The sequence below is a fragment of the Pseudophryne corroboree genome, chromosome 2 (genome assembly GCF_028390025.1).
Source record: "Pseudophryne corroboree isolate aPseCor3 chromosome 2, aPseCor3.hap2, whole genome shotgun sequence".
Lineage (NCBI taxonomy): Eukaryota > Metazoa > Chordata > Amphibia > Anura > Myobatrachidae > Pseudophryne > Pseudophryne corroboree.
The window spans coordinates 581792824-581820529 of record NC_086445.1 but is presented as its reverse complement, the minus strand read 5'-3'; the positions used below and the strand labels follow the sequence as shown (position 1 = coordinate 581820529).

The following is a 27706-nucleotide window of genomic DNA, read 5'->3' as shown; positions in this document are numbered from 1 at the left end:
AGATGTATGATGTCCCACGAAATAATGGGATACTGTAATTGTAAAGTATTTTGCTTTTACATATCCTAAATTATAATTTAAAAAAAATCTATTGTATCCATTACTGCAATTACCAATAAGAATGCAGCAAAACAAAACCTTACATTATAATGTTTGCTTTATTTAGTGTAATACTTAGTTGTAGGAAGTAAAAAGAGCCTGTGACACTGTTATGGAGTGAACACCAGAGGGCGCCCTGTATATAGCAAGAAGACGTGCCAAATAGTGTTCTCAGTGTTTAAGTAGAGTAAAATGCTTCATTTTATTGCAGGACCGTTACACTAATACAGTGGTTTTCAAACTGTGTGGCCAGGCACCCTGGGGTTCCTCAAGACACTTGCAGGGGTGCCTAGGATTGGTGGTCGAGGACCATTTCATATTATTTATGGTCAATGTAACAGGCAAAACTGGTGCTGGTGGCTGTCAGTCATACAATATATGGTCAAACAGAAGCAAATCCTGTATCCCTCCACATAACTGAGCCTAAGGATGACATATAAACACAGTTTACTTCATTTAATATTCTTTATAAATTTATCAATAAGAAACTTTTGGCCTAGGGGTGGCGGGAAAGAAACCCTGATACTCTAGGGCACCGTGATTCGAAAAAGTTGGGAACCACTATACTAATACGAAGTATACTACACAATGTAACAATTGTGATACAGGTTGAGTATCCCATATCCAAATATTCCGAAATACGGGATTTTTTGAGTGAGACTGAGATAGTGAAACCTTTGTTTTTTGATGGATCAATGTACACAAACTTTGTTTAATACACAACGTTATTAAAAATATTGTATTAAATGACCTTCAGGCTGTGTGTATAAGGTGTATATGAAACATAAATGAATTGTGTGAATGTACACACACTTTGTTTAATGCACAAAGTTATAAAAAATATTGGCTAAAATGACCTTCAGGCTGTGTGTATAAGGTGTATATGTAACATAAATGCATTCTGTGCTTAGATTTAGGTCCCATCACCATGGTATCTCATTATGGTATGCAATTACTCCGAAATACGGAAAAATCCCATATCCAAAATACATCTGGTCCCAAGCATTTTGGATAAGGGATACTCAACCTGTACTGAAAATGACTTGCAAATTGATAATTTACATATATGCAATAAAAAATATAATCTAGTGTATTGTTTTAGACAGCTAAGGGATGGATCCGTCTGTCCATCTGGGCCCCCTCCTCTCTAGCCGGCAGCACTGTACAGCTCTGGGCACTAGGGTCCCTAGGGCGTATGTGCAAATCACTGGCAAAATGGCGCCGCGCCATTTACCCACTGATTTCTGCAGTGCTGCTGCTGCGCCGCAGGACGCCGGGTAAGTATTTAAATTAATGAGTGTGCGGTGTGGGCTCCTCTGAACCCCCGGGGGTCCGTGTGCTCCACACACACTGCACCCATTATAAATACACCAGTGAGATGGATAGATCGGGGAGGGAGGGCTAGCTACTGTAGATATGAGATTGATAGATAGATAGATAGATATGAGCAAGAAAGATTGAAATGTATAATAGAGAAATATATAAGATAGATATTGGATAATTATAGAAGAAAGATTTAAAAAAAAAAGAAATTCGGAACTACTGTACAAAAGATAGATCTGAGATGGATGCATATGATATATATATATATGGGAGAGAGACCAAAAAATAAATCTAAGCGATGGATATATAATTATAGCAGGGATGGATATGAGATGGTAGAAAGATACTGTAGCTATAACATGGATGTATATTGGATAGAACAATGACAGAGATTTATTATGAGAGCAATAGAAAGATACATACGAAGTAGATACATACAGATGTATGAGATTGAGAAAGATAAATACTATCGGACATATTCAAATAGATGCAGGATTTTGCTACAATAAAAATTGATCAGCATGTCGGGGCCATGGAGAAGGACTGCGCTGCAAAAGGCAAGTAAGACTAAGCCGATTGGAAACTTCCAATTGCTTAATTAGCCATTGGGGGGGGGGGGGGGTCCGTACATGTGTATAACTATATCACTGCTGTAAATAGAAGTCTGGGTGTACCTTGCAAAGTAAATGACTTCACCTGAAAATGACAATTTGCCATAATTGCCATATTATACTAATTAAATGCATGATTATTTATTGGGAGGGATGTACCCAGGGCCGGACTGGCCCTTCTGGTAAATGCCAGAAGGTCCGATGGTCTAATGGGCCACAGAAAGCGGGGAAGGCCAAGCAGTGCCGCCTCCTGGTGCTTTGCTCGCACATCCTACATACAGATAGATGGGGGCGTGCCACGAGGCCAGGCCCCTGAGACTCGGCCTGTCCGCAAGCCATGGCCGCACCCTCTTTGCTTGTCACCACACCTCCCTTGTTGTTCCCACTGATGTGACAGGGCTGTTTCTCAACCCCAGTCCGTCCCTAGGTGTACGAAGGGTTCTGCAAGGTTCTGCACTGTGTCCCAACATTTTTTTTACCTTTATGGGGTATATGCAATTGCGGTCGAATTGCCGCAAATGTCGAAAAACGGGTCATTTTCGACAAAAAAAACCTGTCGAATTGGATTCGACAATGCAACACAGTACCTTTCGTCAAAAAAACTGCCGTTTCAGATTCGACTTTTTGCAATTCAACATTTTTCAAATTCGACATGTCTGCAATGGTAAAAATGCGGCTTTTCGACAGTCATTTCGTCAATTTCATTCCGCCTCATTTTGCTGTCGTGATGTAATAAAAAATTTTAAAAACATTTTTTTGTGTGTTTTTTTGATTGCTAATAGCATATCTATTTATATTAGAAGGGATTATCTACTTGGTTTGTCTATTTAGGAGCCACAAGTATTATTTAATATATTTTTTTAAAGAATATTTTTTTTTTTTTACTGACTAAAATAATATGGAGAGATCAGAGCATGTTTTTCAGTGGGAAGGGGTGGGAATGGGTTAAAATTTCAGGAAAAAATTGCGTGGGGTCCCCCCTCCTAAGCATAAACAGCCTCGGGCTCTTTGAGCCGGTCCTGGTTGTAAAAATACGGGGGGGGGGGGGGGGAATCATGGGATCCCCCGTATTTTAACAACCAGCACCGGGCTCTGCATCTTGTCCTGGTGCCAAAAATACGGGGGACAAAACACGTAGGGGTCCCCCGTATTTTTAACATCAGCACCGGCCTCCACTAGTCAGAGAGATAATGCCACAGCCGGGGGACACTTTTATATCGGTCCCTGCGGCCTTGGCATTAAATCACTAACTAGTCACCCCTGGCCGGGGTACCCTGGAGGAGTGGGGACCCCTTAAATCAAGGGGTCCCCCCCTCCAGCCACCCAAGGGCCAGGGGTGAAGCCCGAGGCTGTCCCCCCCATCCAAGGGCGGCGGATGGGGGGCTGATAGCCATGTGTCCTAAAAAAGAATATTGTTTTTGTAGCAGAACTACAAGTCCCAGCAAGCCTCCCCCGCAAGCTGGTACTTGGAGAACCACAAGTACCAGCATGCGGGGGGGGAAACGGGCCGCTGGTACCTGTAGTTCTACTACAAAAAAAATACCCAAATAAAAACAGTACACACACACACCGTGACAGTATAAGTTTATTACATACATGCACACCAACATACACACATACTTACCTATGTTGACACAAAGTGTCGGCCCCCTTGTCCATGTAGAACCCACGGGGTACCTGTAAATAAAATTATACTCACAACAATCCGGGGTAGATCGGTCCTCTTCTTAGTTTGTAATCCACGTACTTGGCAAAATAAAAAAACAGAAACCATGGACCATGCACTGAAAGGGATCCCATGTTTACACATGGGACCCCTTTCCCCGACTGCCGGGAACCCTCGTGACTGCTGTCAAAGAGGGTCCCTTCAGCCAATCAGGGAGCGCCACGTCGTGGCACTCTCCTGATTGGCTGCGCGCGTCTGAGCTGTCCGGCGGCGCAATCGAGATACACTGTAGCCCATAGGCGCTCCATTGTATCCAATGGTGGGAACTTTGCAGTCAGTGGTTGACCGCGAGTAACCTTGCCAAGTACGTGGATTACAAACTAAGAAGAGGACCGATCTACCCAGGATTGTTGTGAGTATAATTTTATTTACAGGTACCCCGTGGATTCTACGTGGACAAGGGGACCGACACTTTGTGTCAACATAGGTAAGTATGTGTGTATGTTGGTGTGCATGTATGTAATAAAGTTATACTGTCACGGTGTGCGTGTACTGTTTTTATTTGGGTATTTTTTGTAGTAGAACTACAGGTACCAGCGGGCCCGTTTCCCCCCGCATGCTGGTACTTGTGGTTCTCCAAGTACCAGTTTGCGGGGAGGCTTGCTGGGACTTGTAGTTCTGCTACAAAAACAATATTCTTTTTTATGACACATGGCTATCAGCCCCCCATCCGCCGCCCTTGGATGGGGGGGGACAGCCTCGGGCTTCACCCCTGGCCCTTGGGTGGCTGGAGGGGGGGACCCCTTGATTTAAGGGGTCCCCACTCCTCCAGGGTACCCGGCCAGGGTGACTAGTTAGTGATTTAATACCAGGGCCGCAGGGACCGATATAAAAGTGTCCCCCGGCTGTGGCACTATCTCTCTGACTAGTGGAGCCCGGTGCTGGTGTTAAAAATACGGGGGACCCCTACGTGTTTTGTCCCCCGTATTTTTGGCACCAGGACCAGACACAGAGCCCGGTGCTGGTTGTTAAAATATGGGGGATCCCATGTAATTTCCCCCCCCGTATTTTTACAACCAGGACCGGCTCAAAGAGCCCGAAGCTGGTTATGCTTAGGAGGGGGGACCCCACGCAATTTTTTTCAGTTTTTTTTTCAACACTTTTGTGCCGTCCATGAAGTCGAATCCAGGACGCACACTATCGTCAATTGGTCCATTTTTCGACAGCGGGACTGTCGAATCCGTTTTTTATTGAATATGTCGAATTTGGGTCCCGGCGGCCGGGATTCGACTATCAAATTGTGTCGAATCCAAAAAACGGTCGAATTCCAGCCAGAATTCGACTGCAATTGCATATACCCCTAAATATTTTCCCCCAATTTTCACATACTCAGGGGCTGCAAACTAAAGTCTGTGTAAACTCTCAATGAGACCTGTGTTAATTTAACGAAGATTCACTTTTGAACGGCAGTTCAATCAGGTTGACAGCACTGCATTCCAGACCATTCTGTGAATTTTATACAGTCCAGGAGAGACATGACCAGTAGTAAAACTCCCTGGAAGTATGGCACACTGTGCTGAAGCACTCTGAGCCAGTTGTAAATCCAATCTACTGACTGACTGAAAAAAGGTAAGCCAAAGAGGTCTTCTGACATTGAGCTGGCCAGATTGGACCATTGGATAGGCAGCACTGAATGTACTAGTTGAAATTACAGCGTGCATTTGGCATTGAAGTCTATCTGGTCTGTTATCACATTTGATATGGTGCACTATTAGTGCCCACTTGTCCTCTGTTTTGGAGACTAGTAAACTAGTAAAAACACCTGACATAACCCCCGCCCGGTACACCCGACCCTGCTGTGTGACCATACCCCACCCCACCTTTCTGCTGCTCCATCCTTCCTATTCCATCTTGTACAGCACCCCCGCCCCTTACTCCAGCTCCATTCCGCCCCCAGAAGCCATGCTTACTTCATCCCTGTTTTCTTCAGCAAAGCTAGGCCTGTCCTGACTCCCTCGCAGTGGGAGTTCTTGGAGGTGTAGCTCGCGCCACTAGTCACACGGCAAGCGCATGTTGTCGTTGGACAGACCATAGGAAATTATAGATAGAGAGAGACTGAGAGAATGTAGCACGCAATATGAGCGGGTGCTCAGTCACAAGTTAATAGCACATTGTATCTACAGCTCCAAAAGGGCTAGCAGAGGTCAGCACACTAATGTATTTGCAAAAAGATCTCAATCCATTTATTTAAACAAAGAACAGAGCCATAGTTGTAAACAAGATACTTATCAGAAGCAGCCTGAACAGTTTTCAAGTCCAATAATTAATAGTAATGGGCCCCAGATGTGTGCATGTGTTTATCTGAATTTATTTTATACATGTGTGAGATAGATATATAAAAGAGTTAGGGGTCTATTCATGAAGCAGTGAAAAGAGTGGAGAAGTTGCCCATGGCAACCAATCAGCTGCTCCATACAATTGTATATGTTACTTCAATGTTGATTGGTTGCCATGGGCAACTTCTCCACTGGCACACTTCTCCACACTTTGCACTGCTTCATGAATAGACCCTTTAGAAAGAAAAATACATTTGAGAGAGATACATAAATATGAGAGAGTGATGGATAGACAGATATGGGAGAGGTAGATAGAAACAGAGATAGTTATGAGACAGATGAATACTATATTAGAGACAGATAGTTAAATTGATATGAGGTATATAGATAGTTATGAGATATATAGATAAAAGTGATCAAAGGAAGGACAACCAGTGGAGCGGTTGGGCGTGAAGGGGTCATGGGCGTGAAGGCTCATGTGGCACATGGGGAGCAAAGGCCAGAACATACAGTGCACAGATAAACAGATTGATGGATAGACATGGGTAGAGAGAAACAGATAGATAGATAGATAGATAGATAGATACTATATGAGAAAAAGAGATAGATAGATAGATGTGAAATAGTTACAGTATGAGACAGATATGTGGATACGGGCAAACAGAATTAGATTTAGGCTGCAGTGGGGTGGGTTAGGTTTAGGCTGTGGGAAGGTGGGTTAGGGGGGCATTGGGGAAAGGTAAGTATACTTACCTTGCCCCTGTCAGGATTCTCACCTTCAGGATGCTGCGGTTGGCTAAATGACGCAATTCGAGACAGTTAACACCCCTCCACGCAGCACCGTGATTGCCATTATCTCATCATCTTTCCCGCTTCCTAGTGAAGGGGGTGGGATGCGTGAGGGCCACCTGCTCTTCTAGGGCTGTTGGAGACTACACAAAAATTGTGAGTCTCCTGCAGCTTCTGGAAGGGTAGACATTTATGCTCTATATACTTATTTTGCCAGATAACTTGTATATAAAAAAAAATTATACTGTATTTCTCTAACGTCCTAGTGGATGCTGGGGACTCCGAAAGGACCATGGGGAATAGCGGTTCCGCAGGAGACTGGGCACAAAGTAAAAGCTTTAGGACTAGCTGGTGTGCACTGGCTCCTCCCCCCATGACCCTCCTCCAAGCCTCAGTTAAGATTTTGTGCCCGAACGAGAAGGGTGCAATCTAGGTGGCTCTCCTGAGCTGCTTAGAGTAAAAGTTTAAATAGGTTTTTTTTTTTTTTTTTTCAGTGAGACCTGACAACAGGCTCACTGCATCGAGGGACTAAGGGGAGAAGAAGCGAACTCACCTGCGTGCAGAGTGGATTGGGCTTCTTAGGCTACTGGACATTAGCTCCAGAGGAACGATCACAGGCCCAGCCATGGATGGGTCCCGGAGCCGCGCCGCCGGCCCCCTTACAGAGCCAGAAGAGTGAAGAGGTCCGGAAAATCGGCGGCAGAAGACGTCCTGTCTTCAATAAGGTAGCGCACAGCACCGCAGCTGTGCGCCATTGCTCTCAGCACACTTCACACTCCGGTCACTGAGGGTGCAGGGCGCTGGGGGGGGAGCACCCTGGGACGCAATGAAAATACCTTAAATGGCTAAAAATACATCACATATAGCTCCTGGGCTATATGGATGTATTTAACCCCTGCCAGTTTTCCACAAAAAAGCGGGAGAAAGGCCGCCGAAAAAGGGGCGGAGCCTATCTCCTCAGCACACAAGCGCCATTTTTTCCTCACAGCTCCGTTGGAGGAAGGCTCCCTGACTCTCCCCTGCAGTCCTGCACAACAGAAACAGGGTAAAACAAGAGAGGGGGGGCACTAAATTGGCATATTAATATATACAGCAGCTATATTAGGGAAAAACACTTATATAAGGTTATCCCTGTATATATATAGCGCTCTGGTGTGTGCTGGCAAACTCTCCCTCCGTCTCCCCAAAGGGCTAGTGGGGTCCTGTCCTCTATCAGAGCATTCCCTGTGTGTGTGCTGTGTGTCGGTACGCTGTGTCGACATGTATGAGGAGGAAAATGGTGTGGAGGCGGAGCAATTGCCTGTGTTAGTGATGTCACCCCCTAGGGAGTCGACACCTGACTGGATGGTCTTATGGAAAGAATTACGTGATTGTGTCGGCACTTTACAAAAGACTGTTGACGACATGAGACAGCCGGCAAATCAGTTAATACCTGTACAGGTGTCTCAAACACCGTCAGGGGCTATAAAACGCCCGTTACCTCAGGTCGATACAGACACTGACACGGACACTGACTCCAGTGTCGACGGTGAGGAAACAAACGTATTTTCCAGTAGGGCCACACGTTACATGATCACGGCAATGAAGGAGGTTTTGAACATTTCTGATACTACAAGTACCACAAAAAAGGGTATTATGTGGGGTGTGAAAAAACTACCCGTAGTTTTTCCTGAATCAGATGAATTAAATGAGGTGTGTGATGAAGCGTGGGTTTCCCCCGATAAAAAACTGCTAATTTCTAAAAAATTATTGGCATTATACCCTTTCCCACCAGAGGTTAGGACGCGTTGGGAAACACCCCCTAGCGTAGATAAGGCGCTCACACGCTTATCAAAACAAGTGGCGTTACCGTCCCCTGATACGGCCGCCCTCAAGGAACAGCAGGCCTGGCCAACCTGTGGCTCTCCAGCTGTTGTAAAACTACAAGTCCCATCATGCCTTGCCACAGTTTTGCTATTAGGGAATGCTAAAACTATGGCAGGGCATGCTGGGATGTGTAGTTTCACAACATCTGGAGAGCCACAGGTTGGCCAGGCCTGAACCAGCTGATAGGAAGCTGGAAAATATCCTTAAAAGTATATACACACATACTGGTATTATACTGCGACCAGCAATCGCCTCAGCCTGGATGTGCAGTGCTGGGGTGGCTTGGTCGGATTCCCTGACTGAAAATATTGATACCCTGGACAGGGACAATATATTATTGACTATACAGCATTTAAAGGATGCATTTCTATATATGCGAGATGCACAGAGGGATATTTGCACTCTGGCATCAAGAGTAAGTGCGATGTCCATTTCTGCCAGAAGAGGATTATGGACGCGACAGTGGTCAGGGGATGCGGATTCCAAACGGCATATGGAAGTATTGCCGTATAAAGGGGAGGAGTTATTTGGGGTCGGTCTATCGGACCTGGTGGCCACGGCAACGGCTGGAAAATCCACCTTTTTACCCCAAGTCACCTCGCAGCAGAAAAAGATACCGTCTTTTCAGGCTCAGTCCTTTCGTCCCCATAAGGGCAAGCGGGCAAAAGGCCACTCATATCTGCCCCGGGGCAGAGGAAGGGGAAAAAGACTGCAGCAAACAGCCTCTTCCCACGAACAGAAGCCCTCCCCCGCTTCTGCCAAGTCCTCAGCATGACGCTGGGGCCTTACAAGCGGACTCAGGCACGGTGGGGGCCCGTCTCAAGAATTTCAGCGCGCAGTGGGCACACTCGCAAGTGGACCCCTGGATCCTGCAGGTAGTATCTCAGGGGTACAAATTGGAATTCGAGACGTCTCCCCCTCGCCGGTTCCTGAAGTCTGCTTTACCAACGTCTCCCCCCGACAGGGAGGCGGTATTGGAAGCCATTCACAAGCTGTATTCCCAGCAGGTGATAATCAAGGTACCCCTCCTACAACAGGGAAAGGGGTATTATTCCACGCTGTTTGTGGTACCGAAGCCGGACGGCTCGGTGAGACCCATTTTAAATCTGAAATCCTTGAACACTTACATAAAAAGGTTCAAGTTCAAGATGGAGTCACTCAGAGCAGTGATAGCGAACCTGGAAGAAGGGGACTATATGGTGTCTCTGGACATCAAGGATGCTTACCTCCATGTCCCAATTTGCCCTTCTCACCAAGGGTACCTCAGGTTTGTGGTACAGAACTGTCACTATCAGTTTCAGACGCTGCCGTTTGGATTGTCCACGGCACCCCGGGTCTTTACCAAGGTAATGGCCGAAATGATGATTCTTCTTCGAAGAAAAGGCGTCTTAATTATCCCTTACTTGGACGATCTCCTGATAAGGGCAAGGTCCAGAGAACAGTTAGAGGTCGGAGTAGCACTATCTCAAGTAGTACTACGACAGCACGGATGGATTCTAAATATTCCAAAATCACAGCTGATTCCGACGACACGTCTGCTGTTCCTAGGGATGATTCTGGACACAGTACAGAAAAAGGTGTTTCTCCCGGAGGAGAAAGCCAAGGAGTTATCCGACCTAGTCAGGAACCTCCTAAGACCAGGCCAAGTGTCAGTACATCAATGCACAAGGGTCCTGGGAAAGATGGTGGCTTCTTACGAAGCGATTCCATTCGGCAGATTCCACGCAAGAACTTTTCAGTGGGATCTGCTGGACAAATGGTCCGGATCGCATCTTCAAATGCATCAGCGGATAACCCTGTCTCCAAGGACAAGGGTGTCTCTCCTGTGGTGGTTACAGAGTGCTCATCTCCTAGAGGGCCGCAGATTCGGCATTCAGGATTGGGTCCTGGTGACCACGGATGCCAGCCTGAGAGGCTGGGGAGCAGTCACACAGGGAAGAAATTTCCAGGGCCTGTAGTCAAGCATGGAAACGTCACTTCACATAAATATCCTGGAACTAAGGGCCATTTACAATGCCCTAAGTCAGGCAAGACCTCTGCTTCAGGGTCAGCCGGTGTTGATCCAGTCGGACAACATCACGGCAGTCGCCCACGTAAACAGACAGGGCGGCACAAGAAGCAGGAGGGCAATGATGGAAGTGGCAAGGATTCTTCGCTGGGCGGAGAATCATGTGATAGCACTGTCAGCAGTGTTCATTCCGGGAGTGGACAACTGGGAAGCAGACTTCCTCAGCAGACACGATCTTCACCCGGGGGAGTGGGGACTTCACCCAGAAGTCTTCCACATGATTGTGAACCGTTGGGAAAAACCAAAGGTGGACATGATGGCGTCCCGCCTCAACAAAAAACTGGACAGATATTGCGCCAGGTCAAGGGACCCTCAGGCAATAGCTGTGGACGCTCTGGTAACACCGTGGGTGTACCAGTCAGTGTATGTGTTCCCTCCTCTTCCTCTCATACCAAAAGTACTGAGAATCATAAGAAGGAGAGGAGTAAAGACTATACTCGTGGCTCCGGATTGGCCAAGAAGGACTTGGTACCCGGAAATTCAAGAGATGCTCACGGAAGACCCGTGGCCTCTACCTCTAAGAAAGGACCTGCTCCAGCAGGGACCATGTCTGTTCCAAGACTTACCGCGGCTTTGTTTGACGGCATGGCGGTTGAACGCCGGATCCTGAAGGAAAAAGGTATTCCGGATGAAGTCATCCCTACCCTGATCAAAGCCAGGAAGGATGTAACCATACAACATTATCACCGTATTTGGCGTAAATATGTTGCGTGGTGCGAGGCCAGGAAGGCCCCTACAGAGGAATTTCAACTGGGTCGTTTCCTGCATTTCCTGCAAACAGGACTGTCTATGGGCCTCAAATTAGGGTCCATTAAGGTTCAAATTTCGGCCCTGTCAATATTCTTCCAAAAAGTACTGGCTTCTGTTCCTGAAGTTCAGATGTTTGTCAAGGGAGTACTGCATATACAGCCTCCTTTTGTGCCTCCAGTGGCACCTTGGGATCTCAATGTAGTTTTGGGATTCCTAAAATCACATTGGTTTGAACCACTCACCACTGTGGACTTAAAATATCTCACATGGAAAGTGGTAATGCTGATAGCCCTGGCTTCAGCCAGGCGTGTCTCAGAATTGGCGGCTTTATCCTATAAAAGCCCTTACCTAATTTTTCATACGGACAGGGCAGAATTGAGGATTCTTCCTCAATTTCTTCCTAAGGTGGTTTCAGCATTTCACTTAAACCAGCCTATTGTGGTGCCTGCGGCTACTAGGGACTTGGAGGATTCCAAGTTGCTGGACGTAGTCAGGGCCCTGAAAATATATGTTTCCAGGACGGCTGGAGTCAGAAAATCTGATTCGCTGTTTATCCTGTATGCACCCAGCAAGCTGGGTGCTGCTGCTTCTAAGCAGACGATTGCTCGTTGGATTTGTAGTACAATTCAGCTTGCACATTCTGTGGCAGGCCTGCCACAGCCAAAATCTGTAAAAGCCCATTCCACACGGAAAGTGGGCTCATCTTGGGCGGCTGCCCGAGGGGTCTCGGCTTTACAACTTTGCCGAGCAGCTACTTGGTCAGGGGCAAACACGTTTGCTAAATTCTACAAATTTGATACCCTGGCTGAGGAGGACCTGGAGTTCTCTCATTCGGTGCTGCAGAGTCATCCGCACTCTCCCGCCCGTTTGGGAGCTTTGGTATAATCCCCATGGTCCTTACGGAGTTCCCAGCATCCACTAGGACGTCAGAGAAAATAAGAATTTACTCACCGGTAATTCTATTTCTCATAGTCCGTAGTGGATGCTGGGCGCCCATCCCAAGTGCGGATTGTCTGCATTACTTGTACATAGTTATTGTTACAAAAATCGGATTATTGTTGTTGTGAGCCATCTTTTCAGAGGCTCCTTCTGTTATCATGCTGTTAACTGGGTTCAGATCACAAGTTGTACGGTGTGATTGGTGTGGCTGGTATGAGTCTTACCCGGGATTCAAAATCCTTCCTTATTGTGTACGCTCGTCCGGGCACAGTATCCTAACTGAGGCTTGGAGGAGGGTCATGGGGGGAGGAGCCAGTGCACACCAGCTAGTCCTAAAGCTTTTACTTTGTGCCCAGTCTCCTGCGGAGCCGCTATTCCCCATGGTCCTTTCGGAGTCCCCAGCATCCACTACGGACTATGAGAAATAGAATTATCGGTAAGTAAATTCTTATTATTGAATGCATTCAAAGATATTTATATGGTGAGCTCTTCACTAAGTCTACAGGACTGAAAGAGACGGTTCCATTTTCCATACAGGCAGATACAGTACATACAGGCAGATAATGAATAGGAAGCATTATTTATCTTGACCATGAATTATGCAGCATTACTGTGATCTTTATATATAGTGACTATGGAGGTAATTCCAAGTTGATCGCAGCAGGAAATTTTTTAGCAGTTGGGCAAAACCATGTGCACTGCAAGGGGGGCAGATATAACATTTGCAGAGAGAGTTAGATTTGGGTGGGTTATTTTGTTTATGTGCATGGTAATAAATACTGGCTGCTTTATTTTTACACTGCAATTTAGATTGCAGATTGAACTCACCCCACCCAAATCTAACTCTCTCTGCAAATGTTATATCTGCCCCCCCTGCAGTGCACATGGTTTTGCCCAACTGCTAAAAAAAATTCTGCTGCGATCAACTTGGAATTACCCCCTATGTTCAAGAAACAATTTATTAACCTACTTTAAATTAAATTTAATCAGGCATTAACCACTTAACTGACAATTTTTATTTCCCCAAAAACCACACAGAAATTTTCCAATTTTTTTTAATGAGTGAATTAGGTGAAGAACATGTATTTAACTTGACCAAAATTATTTTATTTAAAAAAAATCTAAATCTTTTTGATATTTGTAAAAAAAAAAATAAAAAAAAAGTTTTTTCCCCCAAAAAACATCGGAACATCATAGGCACTAACGGAACATTGCAACTTTCATTTTAACATCTGCGCAGCCACCAGGTACACACTCGGGAGGCTGGGGGGATTAATTTACACTTCCCCAGCTGCTGCTATTGTCTGCAGCCACCGGGTGGACGGTCCTGCCCTCGGGAGCGAGATGGCATGAGTAGTACACCAGACCCCCGACCTCTCGATCTGACTGTTGCGGCAGCCATTTACCAGCGGATGCTCCTGCATACACACTGCCCGATTATCTGATCGGCCTAGGGGCACATCTAGAGAGGCGTCGTCCCGTGTGCAGGCTCCGTCTGGGTCCCCTCCTCTCTAGCCAGCAGGACTCCGGAGGGTAAGTATTGAAATAATGGGTGCAGGGTGTGCGGTGTGGCCCCCACACACTGCACCCATTATAAATACGCCAGTGGATCAGGCAGATAACTGGATAGTGTGCACTGGACTTTACTCATTGCTGAACTGGACTTTAATGATGAGTCCAATGAAAAGCATAAAGATAAACCTAAATTATACTGTATACTTCCTCAAAGGACCAACATGACGTACATTTAATTATTGAAACACATTCTAAAAGTGACAGAAAATCTGCTCATTAGTAAGGAGCATTTCTTGCAATATAATGATATACATACAGTACAGTGACTTTAGAATTACAGTGTCTGTGCTGCAGACAATCGAAACTATCTATACTGATACCGAATAAGGTTTATTTTCTCTCCAACAAGTCTTGTGGTAATTTTCCAAACCAGTTAATTAGACCCTGGCAGGCTGACATGCCACTAATTGCATAAGCTGTTAATTAGCTCTCAGCCTTGTTTCCCAGTAACTGTGACTGCATTTCCTGTAAGAGAAGTAAGGGATGGTGCTGATATGTACATTTCTTGCATTATTTTCTTTTGCACTATATTATTGCATAATACCCTTGACAATAAATAATTATACTACCTAATACTGTATATAAAACTTCTATGTCCTCCTCCTACACAGATGTCTTAACATATGCCTTAGCTTCTCCTAATACACAGAAATCACAACACATGCCTCCATATAGTAGATACCTCATCTCATTCTTGCCCCTTCTCCTCATACACAAGCTTCACAGAACAACCTGATCAGAGAGGTGGGCAGAGCCTGAGGATGCAAATCCATGGTATCTGAACACACCCATACTCATTTTTCAGGAAGATGCATTATTTTCTGTGAGAATCTGTTAGTCCAGGAGGTCTCATCCTAATCCAGGAGTCTTCCAGATATTCTGGGGGTCAGATCAATTATCAAAGCTTAAAGAGACATAAGGTGGAGAGATATAAAGTACCAACCAATCAGCTCCTGTCATTTTTCAAGCACAGCCTTTAACATGCCAGTTAGGAGCTGATTGGTTGGGACTTTATCTCTCTCACTTTCTTTCTCTCCAAACTCTGCTACTTCTGCCCCTGAGTGAGTTGGTAACTAGGCTTAGGCTGGGTACACACTAGAATGATGTGCCTGACCAACGGGCTGACATATCGTATCGCCGGTACACATCAGAACTTTCGTCCCTTATTATACTGCACTGGGTCTCATGCGATATTTTCTGGTTGGCCGTGCAGCACAGCTGACCAGAAGATATTGCATGAGGCCCAATGTTCCATGTGTACTGTATATAGGATTAATTACATATAACTGCTGATTAAGCACCAACAAGTTGAACAGTTTGGGCCAACTCTACAGTACTTATGTTCAATGTGTCCCAACAATCACCACTAAGTACGTAACCTTTTGTAACGCTGGCAGACTTGACCAGCATTTTATATACTCAATGAAAAACACTTTACAATTTTCAGCAATCTACAGCATTTTATCCCCTTTTTTTGTTCCACAGTATTATATTAGCTTATACTTTATATTGCTGGGCACTGAAAATCACTTTGTTTTTGTGTGCTTGCATCCTAAGATCAACACTGCTTGGTAAGTCCTATTCCCTGCAATATCTTAGCTGTTGTGCAAGTAAGTGCAGTGCTATGCTGCACTTACGGTTCCGCCAACTCACATATTTTTGTTGGCAGCTCAATAGGGCTGTGAACAAAAATCTGCGAGTCGGGCATTAAAAGGGGCCACGAGGGGTGCAAGTTCGGGTGCCAGCGTTTACGCGTCACGGCAGCAGTACCCTTCACGAGGAATAGGACTGACCTCTTAGATTGTTGTTGCCAGACAAATAAAGTGACTGCAGTAATCATTTACTGTATGGCTAGATAGCAAACAATATATAGTCTGTGTATACTGATACTTAACTACTTGTATAAAATGATGCTGAAAAAAAGGACAAGAAAATAAAAAATGTCAAATGTTTTAAGTTTTATTATCCTTAATGGGTACAGCACAGAAAGAATTATAAAATTAGGAAGGTACATTACTGCAACATTGCGTAAGAATCATTGGCAAAGATACAGTTATATTTTAGGTGAATTATTTTTGTTTGCTTGTTGCAGATGTTGCTCTATCGTTTGGCTTTAGGGCTTGTTCACAACAAGCCACATTTTTGGGCTTTCCACATGTTAAGAAGTGCATTAAAATAGGTCAAATAAGATTCAATAGTGCCGTTCCCACCATTGTGTTTTAGAATTTGAACGCTGTTAAAACTTTTGGACAACAGCACAACCTATTTGTCACGTGTTAATGTGTGCTACCAGTACAGAATATTGTATTGGTAAAAGTGCAATGCATGAAAAGCACGTGAAAAACACATTAGATCAGTGTTCACGCATTTTACCCAATTTCCCAATGCAGGGGTGTGAACAAGCCCATGAAGTCTGTGCTATGAGAACCAGAACACATTCAGAGTTGACTTTAAGAAGCAAATTTTTAATGCTAAAATCCTAGTGAATTACATACTGTACATACAAAAATGCTCTATTACAGTACAACCCGATTACCCAAACCCTTCTATAAATTATTTCACTACTTAGAACAGATGTTTGTTTGTTAAGAAATTTGCCCACTTTATAGGTAGACTGGCAGCAAAATGTACAAAAAAAAGGTCTGGATTGGCCATTCAGGATGTTCCACTCTGTAAAGTTTGGCCAAGGGGCGTTTTCCGATTGGCTGATACATTTGCGGCAAATGCACAAAACTCCCCTTGAAAAATTACATTCAGCCTCCACAGGGAAATCAATGAGCGCATATACTGACACAGAAATGACATTCAGCTTGGTTTAGAGAAGTTCTATATTTAAGTCATATTCCATATATTCCATAATTAGATTTTCACTTTTGTGTCCTTTCTAAAAGTGTTAATGTTATTGGTTAATTTCAGGATACAATTCATAGTTAATTCCTTCACTCCAGATAATTCTCAATTTTTTACCCCGTGTCAATGGCCTATTTGTAAACTCCTCAGTATGGTTACACATTGCTAACACAGTAGAAGTAAAGATTCTGGATATACTGTACAGTGAGCAAGTTTAGGGCTTAGGTTATGCAGTACACAAGTGATTGTCTCAGTCTTTGATGCACAGATAAAGTTTGAAATATCCCTTTAGGAAACACAAGAAACATTCACCCGTAGTGCAAGAAATTCCGGGATAATAAAATAGATGAAATATATTGTGTTTATTGACCTAAATTTGATCTGTGTTCTACCAAATGTCAATATCCATTAACTTACTTATAGAGATATTACAAGCTGCACCTGAGATTTGTATACGGTATATTTTTACTCCTTTTAGAACAAGGTGAATGGGACATAATACAACTGTCCACGTCTCTACACCTTTTATTCCGAGAGACCGCTTTGAGCCTTCATAACTGCGGCAACCAATCCCACAAATCCAATATTTTTTATGTCAAATTTACAAAACTTTTTTGACAGTTACTTAGTCAAAAATCTAATTACATTAGGAGGGCTGATATCACCACTAGATGTGCTCTTTGTTTGGCATACTTCCATCTCTGCTATTAATAGAAAATTGCGTAAGTGAATCAATCATGGTATCAGTTACCTCATTTCTTAATAGATGTTCTAGGCAACGCTAGAAAAACATCTAATTTCAGAATGTTCTCCGAAACCAGATGTGCTCACCTGTATGTAATTACCCAGAATCCTTGGCTACGCCAATATCAATGCAAGACAGGGGAAGAAGGTTATCAAAGTCAAATGCTTTTAGGTTCATTAAAACTACATGCATGCATTTTTAGTTGTCAAATTAACTGTATGTTTCTGTTTTTTTTGCTTACAGTGCAACTTTTGGATACACTTTATTGCACCTCTAAGTAAATATACCTAAGGGTATATTCTTAAAACGGGTGGAACAATAATAATCAGCTATAATAAGATTGAGCCTCATTGAGATGAGGCTTTTTCATTGAAGCTCTTGGGGAGAATAAGTAAACCAAGGCCCCTTTTTATGGCACAACATTTAACCAAAACACCACTTTATCATCTCTTTCCATCACAGTACCGTCTCAATGAAAAAGATGTATCAGTATTTCAGTCTCTACTCCCGTAAGACAATGGGCCTGATTCAGATTTGGAAGCAAGGCAGAAAAAGCAGTAGGTTTGTATCTGGAACAAACCATGCTGCAATGCAAGAGGAAGAAATACATTGATACAGTATTTTTTCTGTGCAGCGTAAATACGGTATGCTTTTGCATGTCATTCACAAATGTTAGCTTTATTTTTACACTGCGATTTAGATTTCAGTTTGAACACACCAAACTCAAATCTAAATCTCTCTGCACATGTTACAACTGCCCAACCTACAGTGCAGCATGGTTTTGTCCAGTTGCTTGCTTTTTTGGTTTGCTTCCACATCTGAGTAACCCCAATATTAGCTGGAGAATGTTTTGCTTAAATGTAAATAAAAAAGCATTTTTTTCTCTTTTTACTAATAAGATCCCCTAACATTTTATCATTGTACACAAAATCATATTTACAGTTTGATTGTGGAGCCTGTGGGCGGGCTATAAAACAAGCAATATATGTGTAGTAAAAAGATAAATATATGGTTTTTATACAACATTCTAAATTCCCTTTAGCATGTACATATTGTTCCTACTTTGGAAATATTATTTAAAAAAAAACAGGCTGCGTCCCGTGGTTGCAGCAAATATTTAATATGCCAATACTGCAATATAGGATAGCCTAAAGGGTATCACTTGTGCTTATGTGGGTCCTGAACCTTCTATGTGATGGCCACAAATAGGTAAGAAAGTCAGTCATGGTAGAAGACCCTCAAGGAAGCACCTGGCAGCTGTGGCCATACAGAGTGCACAAATGAAAGAGGAATGGATGGAGTAGAAATCCCACAACAGGAACAATCTTTTTTTCCAAAGATTGATGAGGTGTCCTGATCTGACCACACTATATGTGACCACATGTCAGGTAGTTGTGATTTTAAAACAAAATAAGAGCCCACATCCAAGACTGCTGAACATGGGAGCCACAAATGTAAGATCCGTCCACAGGCTCATCGATCATCAGGACTGGTAAAGGGGAAAAAGAAGGACACCTTCCCCCTACTATGCGTAAAACTCCTCTTGATTGTCCGGTTTCTGATATGAGACACTGGCCGGTTTCGGCTCCTCCAGAGCGTAACTTCCTTCATCTTTCTTTTTCATGCGATAAATCAACAGCATCACTAGGAACGCAGCAAACAGGGCTCCAACTATCCCTCCAACTATCACTGCTGTAGAGAAAACAGAAAAAGGAAATGTATTTCAGTTTATTCAACATATCTAGTGACCTTCAATTATCTTGCTTGATTTACTTTTATATTTCTTGCAATTACAGTAATTTAAAGTCACAAATGCCTGTACCTGCAAGTTCACGTGGGATCTAGAGTGACGATAAAATAATTAAATAATGACATTTCTGCATTATACATTATGGGCCTAATTCAAGGTTGATTGCAAAACAACATTTCCCTCTGATGGGCAAAACCATGTGCACTGCAGGTGGGGCAGATATAACATGTGCAGAAAGAGTTAGATTTGGGTGGGGTGTGTTCAAACTGAAATCTAAATTACAGTGTAAAAATAAAGCAGCCAGTATTTACCCTGCACAGAAACAATATAACCAACCCAAATCTAACTCTCTCTGCACATGTTATATCTGCCACACCCGCAGTACACATGGTTTTGCCCATTAGAGGAAAATGTTGTTTTGCAATCAACCTTGAATTAGGCCTTATGTGTATTATTTAGTGTATGCTTTTCCATGTAACTACTACTGCAAAAAAACAAGATCATACATGATACGGTATCAAGGGAAATACAGCCAGTGTCAGACACATATCAGAGAAGGGGTCATCCAGCAATGACACTGATGGACCGCCATCTCTTATAGTTTTTCAGGTGGAATACACAGGTGAAGTGTGGTCTCAGTACTGTAGCTTTGATATAGGACTTTTATATGTACAATGGAGAATAGATGATGTAAACACTGAACATATAGTAACTGACTTCATGCATGAAGTGCATCTCTTACATTTCAATAGGCATTGGACTTTGAAGCACTGATCAAAGGGGCACACTTTACTTCAGATAAATGTCATTTTGGTCAGCTGATACAGACCTTTCCTAACAAATGTTAGCCACATCAAATAAAATGTGAATCTCTAACATATACTTCAAAAGAATAACGATTTTACATTTTTTACATACAAACTCTAAGGAACATATCTGATTCCTGCGGCTAATTGACAGTCTGGACCTATTCAATAAGGTCCTGAATCCCCTCATATAATACAGATTTTTACTCACAGCCTCATCCAACCTGAATCAGGCCCATTGTCCTCTAATTTGTTTCCAGAATTCATGGTTAGCACAATGTTATATACTTACATTGGGGTCGATTCAATTCTCTGACAGTTTAATAGCGCCGGGAATTAGCTCCCGGTGCTATTCAATACAGTGCAAAGTGACACTCAATTGTCGGGAATTCTTCTCTCACCCCCTGGGGATGCAAGAGGAAATCCAATAAAAGTGCTGCCGCGCGGCCGGCGCAAGGCTGATTCTGTCGGGAATCAGCATCGCGGCGGAGAGTTAAGTCGGAGAGCCCGTTCTCCCGACAAATCAACCTGTTAAGTCCGGGAGAACGGGCATTCGCCAACTTAACTTGAGCTGAAATGAATAGCGATGGGAGCTAATTCCTGGCGCTATTCACCTGTCAGAGAATTGAATCAACCCCATAGTTTTAAGCTGAAATAAAGACACAGATGCATCAGTTAAACATGTCTAGTTATGCTGATCCAGACAAACAAGACTTCCAGTGTGACAGAAACAAAATTCCTTACTGACCTTGAAAATGGCAAAAGAATACATTTCTTATATCAATGACCTCCATAAAATACTCTGCTAATTATACTGTAGAAACATATGCCATTTCTTGGAAGAAAGGCATCCAATCCATTTCTAATGGTGGAATCCTCTGTATGGGATGCAGTCAAAATACCGGCTGTCAGGATCCCTGCGTTAAGGAGACCGACGCCGGAATCCCGACAGCCGATGAAATACCGACAGCCAGGATCCCGACCATTGCCGTCTATTCCTATTCGGTTGGTGGGTTCACGTCACCAACCGAGTGGGAATATACCCCGTGGCGGAGAAGCGAGCCAGCACGCTCGAAGCGTGGTGAGCGCAGTGAGCCCGCTTGAGGACTCTGCCTCGCTGCTGCGATTCCGACAGGTGGGATGCTGTTGTCGGTATACTGACAGCCGGCATCCTGCCTGCCAGTAATACATATGTATTCCCTCTGTATGGTCACTGGTAAAAATAAGTCTTTCTATATTACACGTAATAATTTGGTGGTCTCTGGAGCATTACAAAAAAGAACTTTCTTACTTTGGGTGCATCCTGATTTTATCAGCATTTATGTAAACTGACCAGGTTTTACACTAATGTGGAAGTGGTGATCATCAGAATGTGACTACTGTCAGCTGACTACTATCATGACAAGCACAAGTTATAGTGGAACTGCTTTAAGAAAACAAATCTATAAAACAAGTTCTGAAACGCCTTTGCATAGATAAACATGTAAAAGCAGATTATATACATGGTAGCAGGGCAACACTACTTGTGGTTTCTAAAGAAAAAATAGTCAGCAATCTCTGAAAGTTACAATTTATTTTAAAACAACAATTACTTGTATTATTGTAGTAACCTATAAAAAGACACGTCTTGTTTTGCAGATTTTGGCTGCCTTCCCATAACTGCAAATGTTCCCTATATTTCCATGTGTCGCAAGAAGTTGCGTTCCATGCTGTGCAGAGGTGACACAACTGCCATTATTGCACTCAGAATTGATCGCTGCTGTGCGTTTTCGCACAGCAGGCGATCAGGTCTGAACTGCGCATGCACCGGCACCACAGTGCGCTGGCGTATGCCAGAGATACTATCAGCATCTCAGCCCAGCAATCGCCTTTGCCTGACTGACAGGCAGAGGCGTTCGCTGGGCAGGAGGGGGCGTTGGGCCGCTGTTTTGGGGGCATGGTCCGGACAATGCAGGCGTGCCCGGATCGTGCAGGGGGCGGGCTGCGGTGTCTGCGTGACATCACACTTAGCCGCTGCGACCCGGAGAGCGATGGGTAGCTCCCTGCCAGTGCGCAGGAGCTGCGCTGGTAGTGAGTTACTCAGGTACAAAAGCATTGCTGCCGTGCGATGCTTTTGTACCTGTGTGGCGGGAGGAGAGCCAGACATGTGGGGCGTACTAGCCTTGTGCTGGGCATCCCCCCACATGTCAGGGTGGCTGATCGTAGCCATGCAAAATTTTGCATGGCTATGATCAGGTCTGAATTAGGCCCTCTATCTACATGCCTGTATCATTCCCAGAACAGTCCCGTGTCACCGCTCAGTTCACACCCCAAAAAGCCCATTTCACACAAAGTCAGATCCAGCTAAGATCTATCAAACTCGGAATCTGACAGAGATATCAAAGAGTGAGTAATTCATGCGCAATATGCTAAAACTCACTAACTGCATCCATGCAAAGAGATTAGTCCGACCCAGAAGCTGAATCAGCCCCTATGTATTAGTGCACCTGAAATGAACTAAATATAGGCCTAATACAGAGTTGAACGCAGCTGCTGCGTGCACATGCAGTGACTGTATTCAGAGGGCCTGCGCACATATAGCGGCAATAGTGCGTGTGCGCCACCCTTCACAATGCGATATGTAGACAGGAACAAAAAACATTTCAGCCTGAGAGATCCATGTTACTTACAGGTGCTCAGGGCAGATGCAAATGGTGAATGATGATAATGTCCATCACCAGTAATAGTGAATTACTCGTGATTGACTGTTTACTCCATTATCATAGGTTGGTCATTGCCCGCACACAGGTTGTTTTTGTGAACACTTTTAAGTATTTTTATTTTGGCATGTGGAAAGATGTGTTTGCTACAATAAGGATGTTTTTGTAGTTCCACTGATGTCTAATAATGAATGAGTTTTGTGTACAGAAAATGAATGGTTTACAAGTGGTACCTATGGGCTTAATTCAGACCTGATCGCAGCAGCAAATTTGTTAGCAGTTGGGCAAAACCATGTGCAGTGCAGGGGGGGGGGGGGGGGGCGCGGCAGATATAGGGGTATATTCAATTAAGGTCGAAACTGCCGTCTTGTCGAAAAGACGGCAGTTCTCCACTTTTTCAGGTCGGTAGGGGTTCCGACCTATTCAGTCCCCAGCATTTTTATTCATCAAGTCAGGGAATTCAACTTGTGGAATAGTACGTGAATTGGCGGTATAGCTGCCGATTCACGTACTTCTGAGGGAAACGGGTCCAAATTCGACAGGTTTTGGCCCTGTTTCCAACCATCTCAGTTCTACTTTAAAAAAAGTCGAACTGAGATGAGGGACCTGAGAGGAGGAGAGGGGGAAGAGCCACGGGCAGACAGGGGTGAGGCGCGGGCAGACAGGGGAGAGACTACAGCACAGCGCTGCAGGAGGATGTGTCATAGCCGCCGCTCACGGCTGCGTCCACCCGGCTCCAGCAAGTGAGGTCCCACTTCCTGGAGCCAGGTGGACGCTGCCGTGAGGTCTGGCGGCTGTGCCACATCCTCCTGTAGCGCTGCTGTCCCCCGTCTGCCCGCGGCTCTCCCCTGTCTGCTCGTGGCTCTTCCCCCTCTCCGGTCCCTCTTCTCAATACGACTTTTTTAAAGTCGAATTGAGATGGGCATTGAATAGCCCTTGTCGGATCCATTCCGACAAATGCATGTTGGAATGGATCCGACCTTAATTGAATATACCCCATAACATGTGCAGAGTTAGATTTGGGTGGGTTATATTGTTTATGTGCAGGGTAAATACTGGCTGCTTTATTTTTATTTGAACACACCCCACCCAAATCTAACTCTCTCTGCACATGTTATATCTGCCCCCCTCCCCCCCTGCAGTGCACATGGGCCCTCATTCCGAGTTGTTCGCTCGCAAGCGGATTTTAGCAGATTTGCTCATGCTAAGCCGCCGCCTACTGGGAGTGAATCTTAGCATCTTAAAAATGCGAACGATGTATTCGCAATATTGCGATTACACACCTCGTAGCAGTTTCTGAGTAGCTCCAAACTTACTCGGCATCTGCGATCAGTTCAGTGCTTGTCGTTCCTGGTTTGACGTCACAAACACACCCAGCGTTCGCCCAGACACTCCTCCGTTTCTCCGGCCACTCCTGCGTTTTTTCCGGAAACGGTAGCGTTTTTTCCCACACGCCCATAAAACGGCCTGTTTCCGCCCAGTAACACCCATTTCCTGTCAATCACATTACGATCGCCAGAACGATGAAAAAGCCATGAGTAAAATTCCTAAGTGCATAGCAAATTTACTTGGCGCAGTCGCAGTGCGGACATTGCGCATGCGCATTAAGCGGAAAATCGCTGCGATGCGAAGATTTTTACCGAGCGAACAACTCGGAATGAGGGCCATGGTTTTTCCCATTAGAGAACAAATTTGCTGCTGCGATCAGATCTGAATTAGGCCCTATGTGTCTATGGAGTGTGTCTGGCATAAAACTGAGGTATATGCTGTTGCTGGTGACCAGAACATAACAGGAGCTCTCCATGGTGGTCATTCCGAGTTGTTCGCTCGTTGCCGTTTTTCGCAAAGCAGCGATTAGGTGGAAAATACGCATGCGCATGGTACGCAGTGCGCATGCGTTAAGTAATTTAACACAAAAGTTTGTAGATTTATACAAGCTCGAGCGAAGTTTTTTCAACGCTCGAGTGATCGTAGTGTGATTGACAGAAAGTGGGTGTTTCTGGGCGGAAACTGTCCGTTTTCAGGGAGTGTGCTAAAAAACGCAGGCGTGCCAGGTAAAAACGCGGGAGTGGCTGGAAGAACGGGGGAGTGGCTGGCCGAACGCAGGGCGTGTTTGTGACGTCAAACCAGGAACTAAACGGACTGAGGTGATCGCAATCTAGGAGTAGGTCTGGAGCTACTCAGAAACTGCAAGAAAATATTTATTAGCTGTTCTGCTGATCTTTCGTTCGCTATTCTGCTAAGCTAAGATACGCTCCCAGAGGGCGGCGGCCTAGCGTTTGCAATGCTGCTAAAAGCAGCTAGCGAGCGAACAATTCAGAATGAGGGCCCATATGGGTGGAAATATGCAACTTATGTGTGCACTGGTTTTACTCTGTTACTCTCATCTTTGCAACCAACTCTGCAACATATCCTTAATGCTAGTGGACTCATTATTTTGATTATTGTACCTTGCACAACAAAATAAAAAATAATGGTGTTTCCACTTCTAAGCCTATAATTTCATGGACATTTTACAATGAAGCTACCATGGAAATAGACATGTTTGCCGAAATGTAAAATTACAGTCCTGTAAAAGTCACTCACCAATTAATACTTCTCTTCGCTCCAGAATGTTCTTTTGAGGCATCTGCGCTAGTGTATTCCCAGAATCTATGGTGTTGTCAATGAGACCAGTGTCTGCTTTCCTTCCTCGCCCATGAACAGTGGGTGATGGTACTGGAGGTAATACTTCATTGCCTAGGTCAAGTACTGTGGGAACTAGTGTCTGGGATCCAACATCCTCTTCTTGAATCTCAAAATCTCCACTTGGGCCTCCACTAACTGGAACCTCTACATCACTGTCACGAGTGGCTATGGTCACCTCCCAGATATCCGTCTGTCACAAAAACACAGAGAATGAGAGACTGCAAAAATAATCCAGATTAATAAAATAATAAATAAACAGGAGGGGGAGATATATGAAATACACTTGTGTGCAAGGAAAATATATAATAAAGTCCGAAACAATATTTAGCATAATCTCTCATTAAGGGGCCTTTTCATTATTCAGCCCGATGGCCCAGTGGAATTTCAAGGATCTGACTCACCACAAGTAGCAAAATTACTGGAGCAATTCAATATTATTCTGGTGCAGAGACCAATGCTCCGAAAAGCAGGATCACTGCTTCTTATGTCACTAATTAGCACTGGCAAAAGTTTTCACTGCAGAGAGGGGGCTGGAGGGAACCAAACAGATCACAGATCTCTGGTGTTGCAGCAATGCTGAATGGATCACTTACTAAAAACGTGCAGAAACTACTGTAACTGACCTACTGTATGTTGGCCCCTAAATCACTGAATTTCCAAAAACGAGTTTTATGGTAAGAACTTACCTTTGTTAAAACTCTTTCTGCGAGGTACACTGGGCTCCACAAGAATTGGACAATGGGGTGTAGAGTAGGATCTTGATCCGAGGCACCAACAGGCTCAAAGTTTTGACTGTTCCCAGAATGTACAGCGCCGCCTCCTCTATAACCCCGCCTACCTGCACAGGAGCTCAGTTTTTAGTTAACCAGCCCAATGCAGTAGCAGGAAAAGAGACGACAACGGTTAGTAGCCACATACACCACACTCTCACGACAAGAGAAGTGTCAGCGGCTAATGCCATACCAAACCGAAGAAGCTAAGTGCGTCAGGGTGGGCGCTTTGTGGAGCCCAGTGTACCTCGCAGAAAGAGTTTTAACAAAGGTAAGTTCTTACCATAAAACTCATTTTCTGCTGCGGGGTACACTGGGCTCCACAAGGATTGGACAATGGGGATGTCCTAAAGCAGTTCCTTATGGGAGGGGACGCACTGTAGCGGGCACAAGAACCCGGCGTCCAAAGGAAGCCTCCTGGGAAGCGGCAGTATCGAAGGCATAGAACCTTATGAGCATGTTCCCCGAGGACCACGTAGCCGCCTTGCACAATTGATCAAGGGTCGCACCACGTTGGGCCGCCCAAGAAGGTCCAACAGACTGAGTAGAATGGGCAGTGATGTGAGCAAGAGCTGACAGACCAGCCCTCACATAAGCATGTGCAATCACCATTCTAATCCATCTGGCCAGGGTCTGCTTGTGAGCAGGCCAGCCACGTTTGTGAAATCCAAACAAAACAAAGAGAGAATCAGATTTTCGAATGGAAGCAGTTCTCTTCACATAGATACGGAGAGCACGTACCACATCCAAAGACCTCTCTTTGGGAGACAAATCAGGAGAGACAAAGGCAACCACAATCTCCTGATTAAGGTGGAACGAAGAAACCACCTTAGGTAAATATCCGGGACGAGTCCTAAGAACCGCCCGGTCACGGTGAAAAATCAGATATGGGGAACTACAAGACAAGGCACCCAGATCCGACACTCTTCTAGCAGAGGCAATAGCCAGCAAGAACACCACCTTAAGGGAAAGCCACTTAAGGTCGGCTGAACCAAGGGGTTCAAATGGAGGCTCCTGCAACGCCTCCAAAACCACCGACAAGTCCCAAGGAGCCACAGGCGGGACATAGGGAGGTTGGATACGCAACACACCCTGAATGAAAGTATGAACATCAGGCAAAGTCGCAATTTTTCTCTGAAACCACACCGACAAGGCAGAAATATGAACCTTGAGGGAGGCCAAACGCAGGCCTAAATCTAGGCCTTGCAGCAGAAAAGCCAAAAGTTTGGCTGTACTAAACTTGGAAGCGTCATAATTGTTAGATGCGCACCAAACAAAGTAGGAATGCCAGACCCTATGATAAATCCGAGCAGAAGACGGTTTCCGGGCCCACAACATAGTTTTAATGACCTCTTCAGAAAAACCCTTAGCCCTCA

At 44.6% G+C, this 27706-nt stretch overlaps 1 protein-coding gene and 1 long non-coding RNA gene across 3 annotated transcripts in view; one reads left to right on the top strand and one right to left on the bottom strand.

Annotated features, from left to right (window-relative positions):
* Positions 1 to 27706, top strand: part of LOC135036960 (uncharacterized) — a 251028-nt gene that overhangs the window by 16112 nt on the left and 207210 nt on the right. The gene's annotated exons all lie outside the window — the stretch shown is intronic.
* SDC3 (syndecan 3) overlaps positions 15966 to 27706 on the bottom strand; it is a 223332-nt gene continuing 211591 nt past the window's right edge. For both annotated transcript variants that reach the window (XM_063954495.1, XM_063954496.1), the window contains 2 exons: positions 25459 to 25750; positions 15966 to 19309 (listed from right to left, as the gene is read on the bottom strand). In XM_063954495.1, coding sequence (XP_063810565.1) covers positions 19143 to 19309; positions 25459 to 25750 — 459 coding nt within the window. In that variant the 3' untranslated portion in view covers positions 15966 to 19142. The remainder of the gene's footprint in view (positions 19310 to 25458; positions 25751 to 27706) is intronic.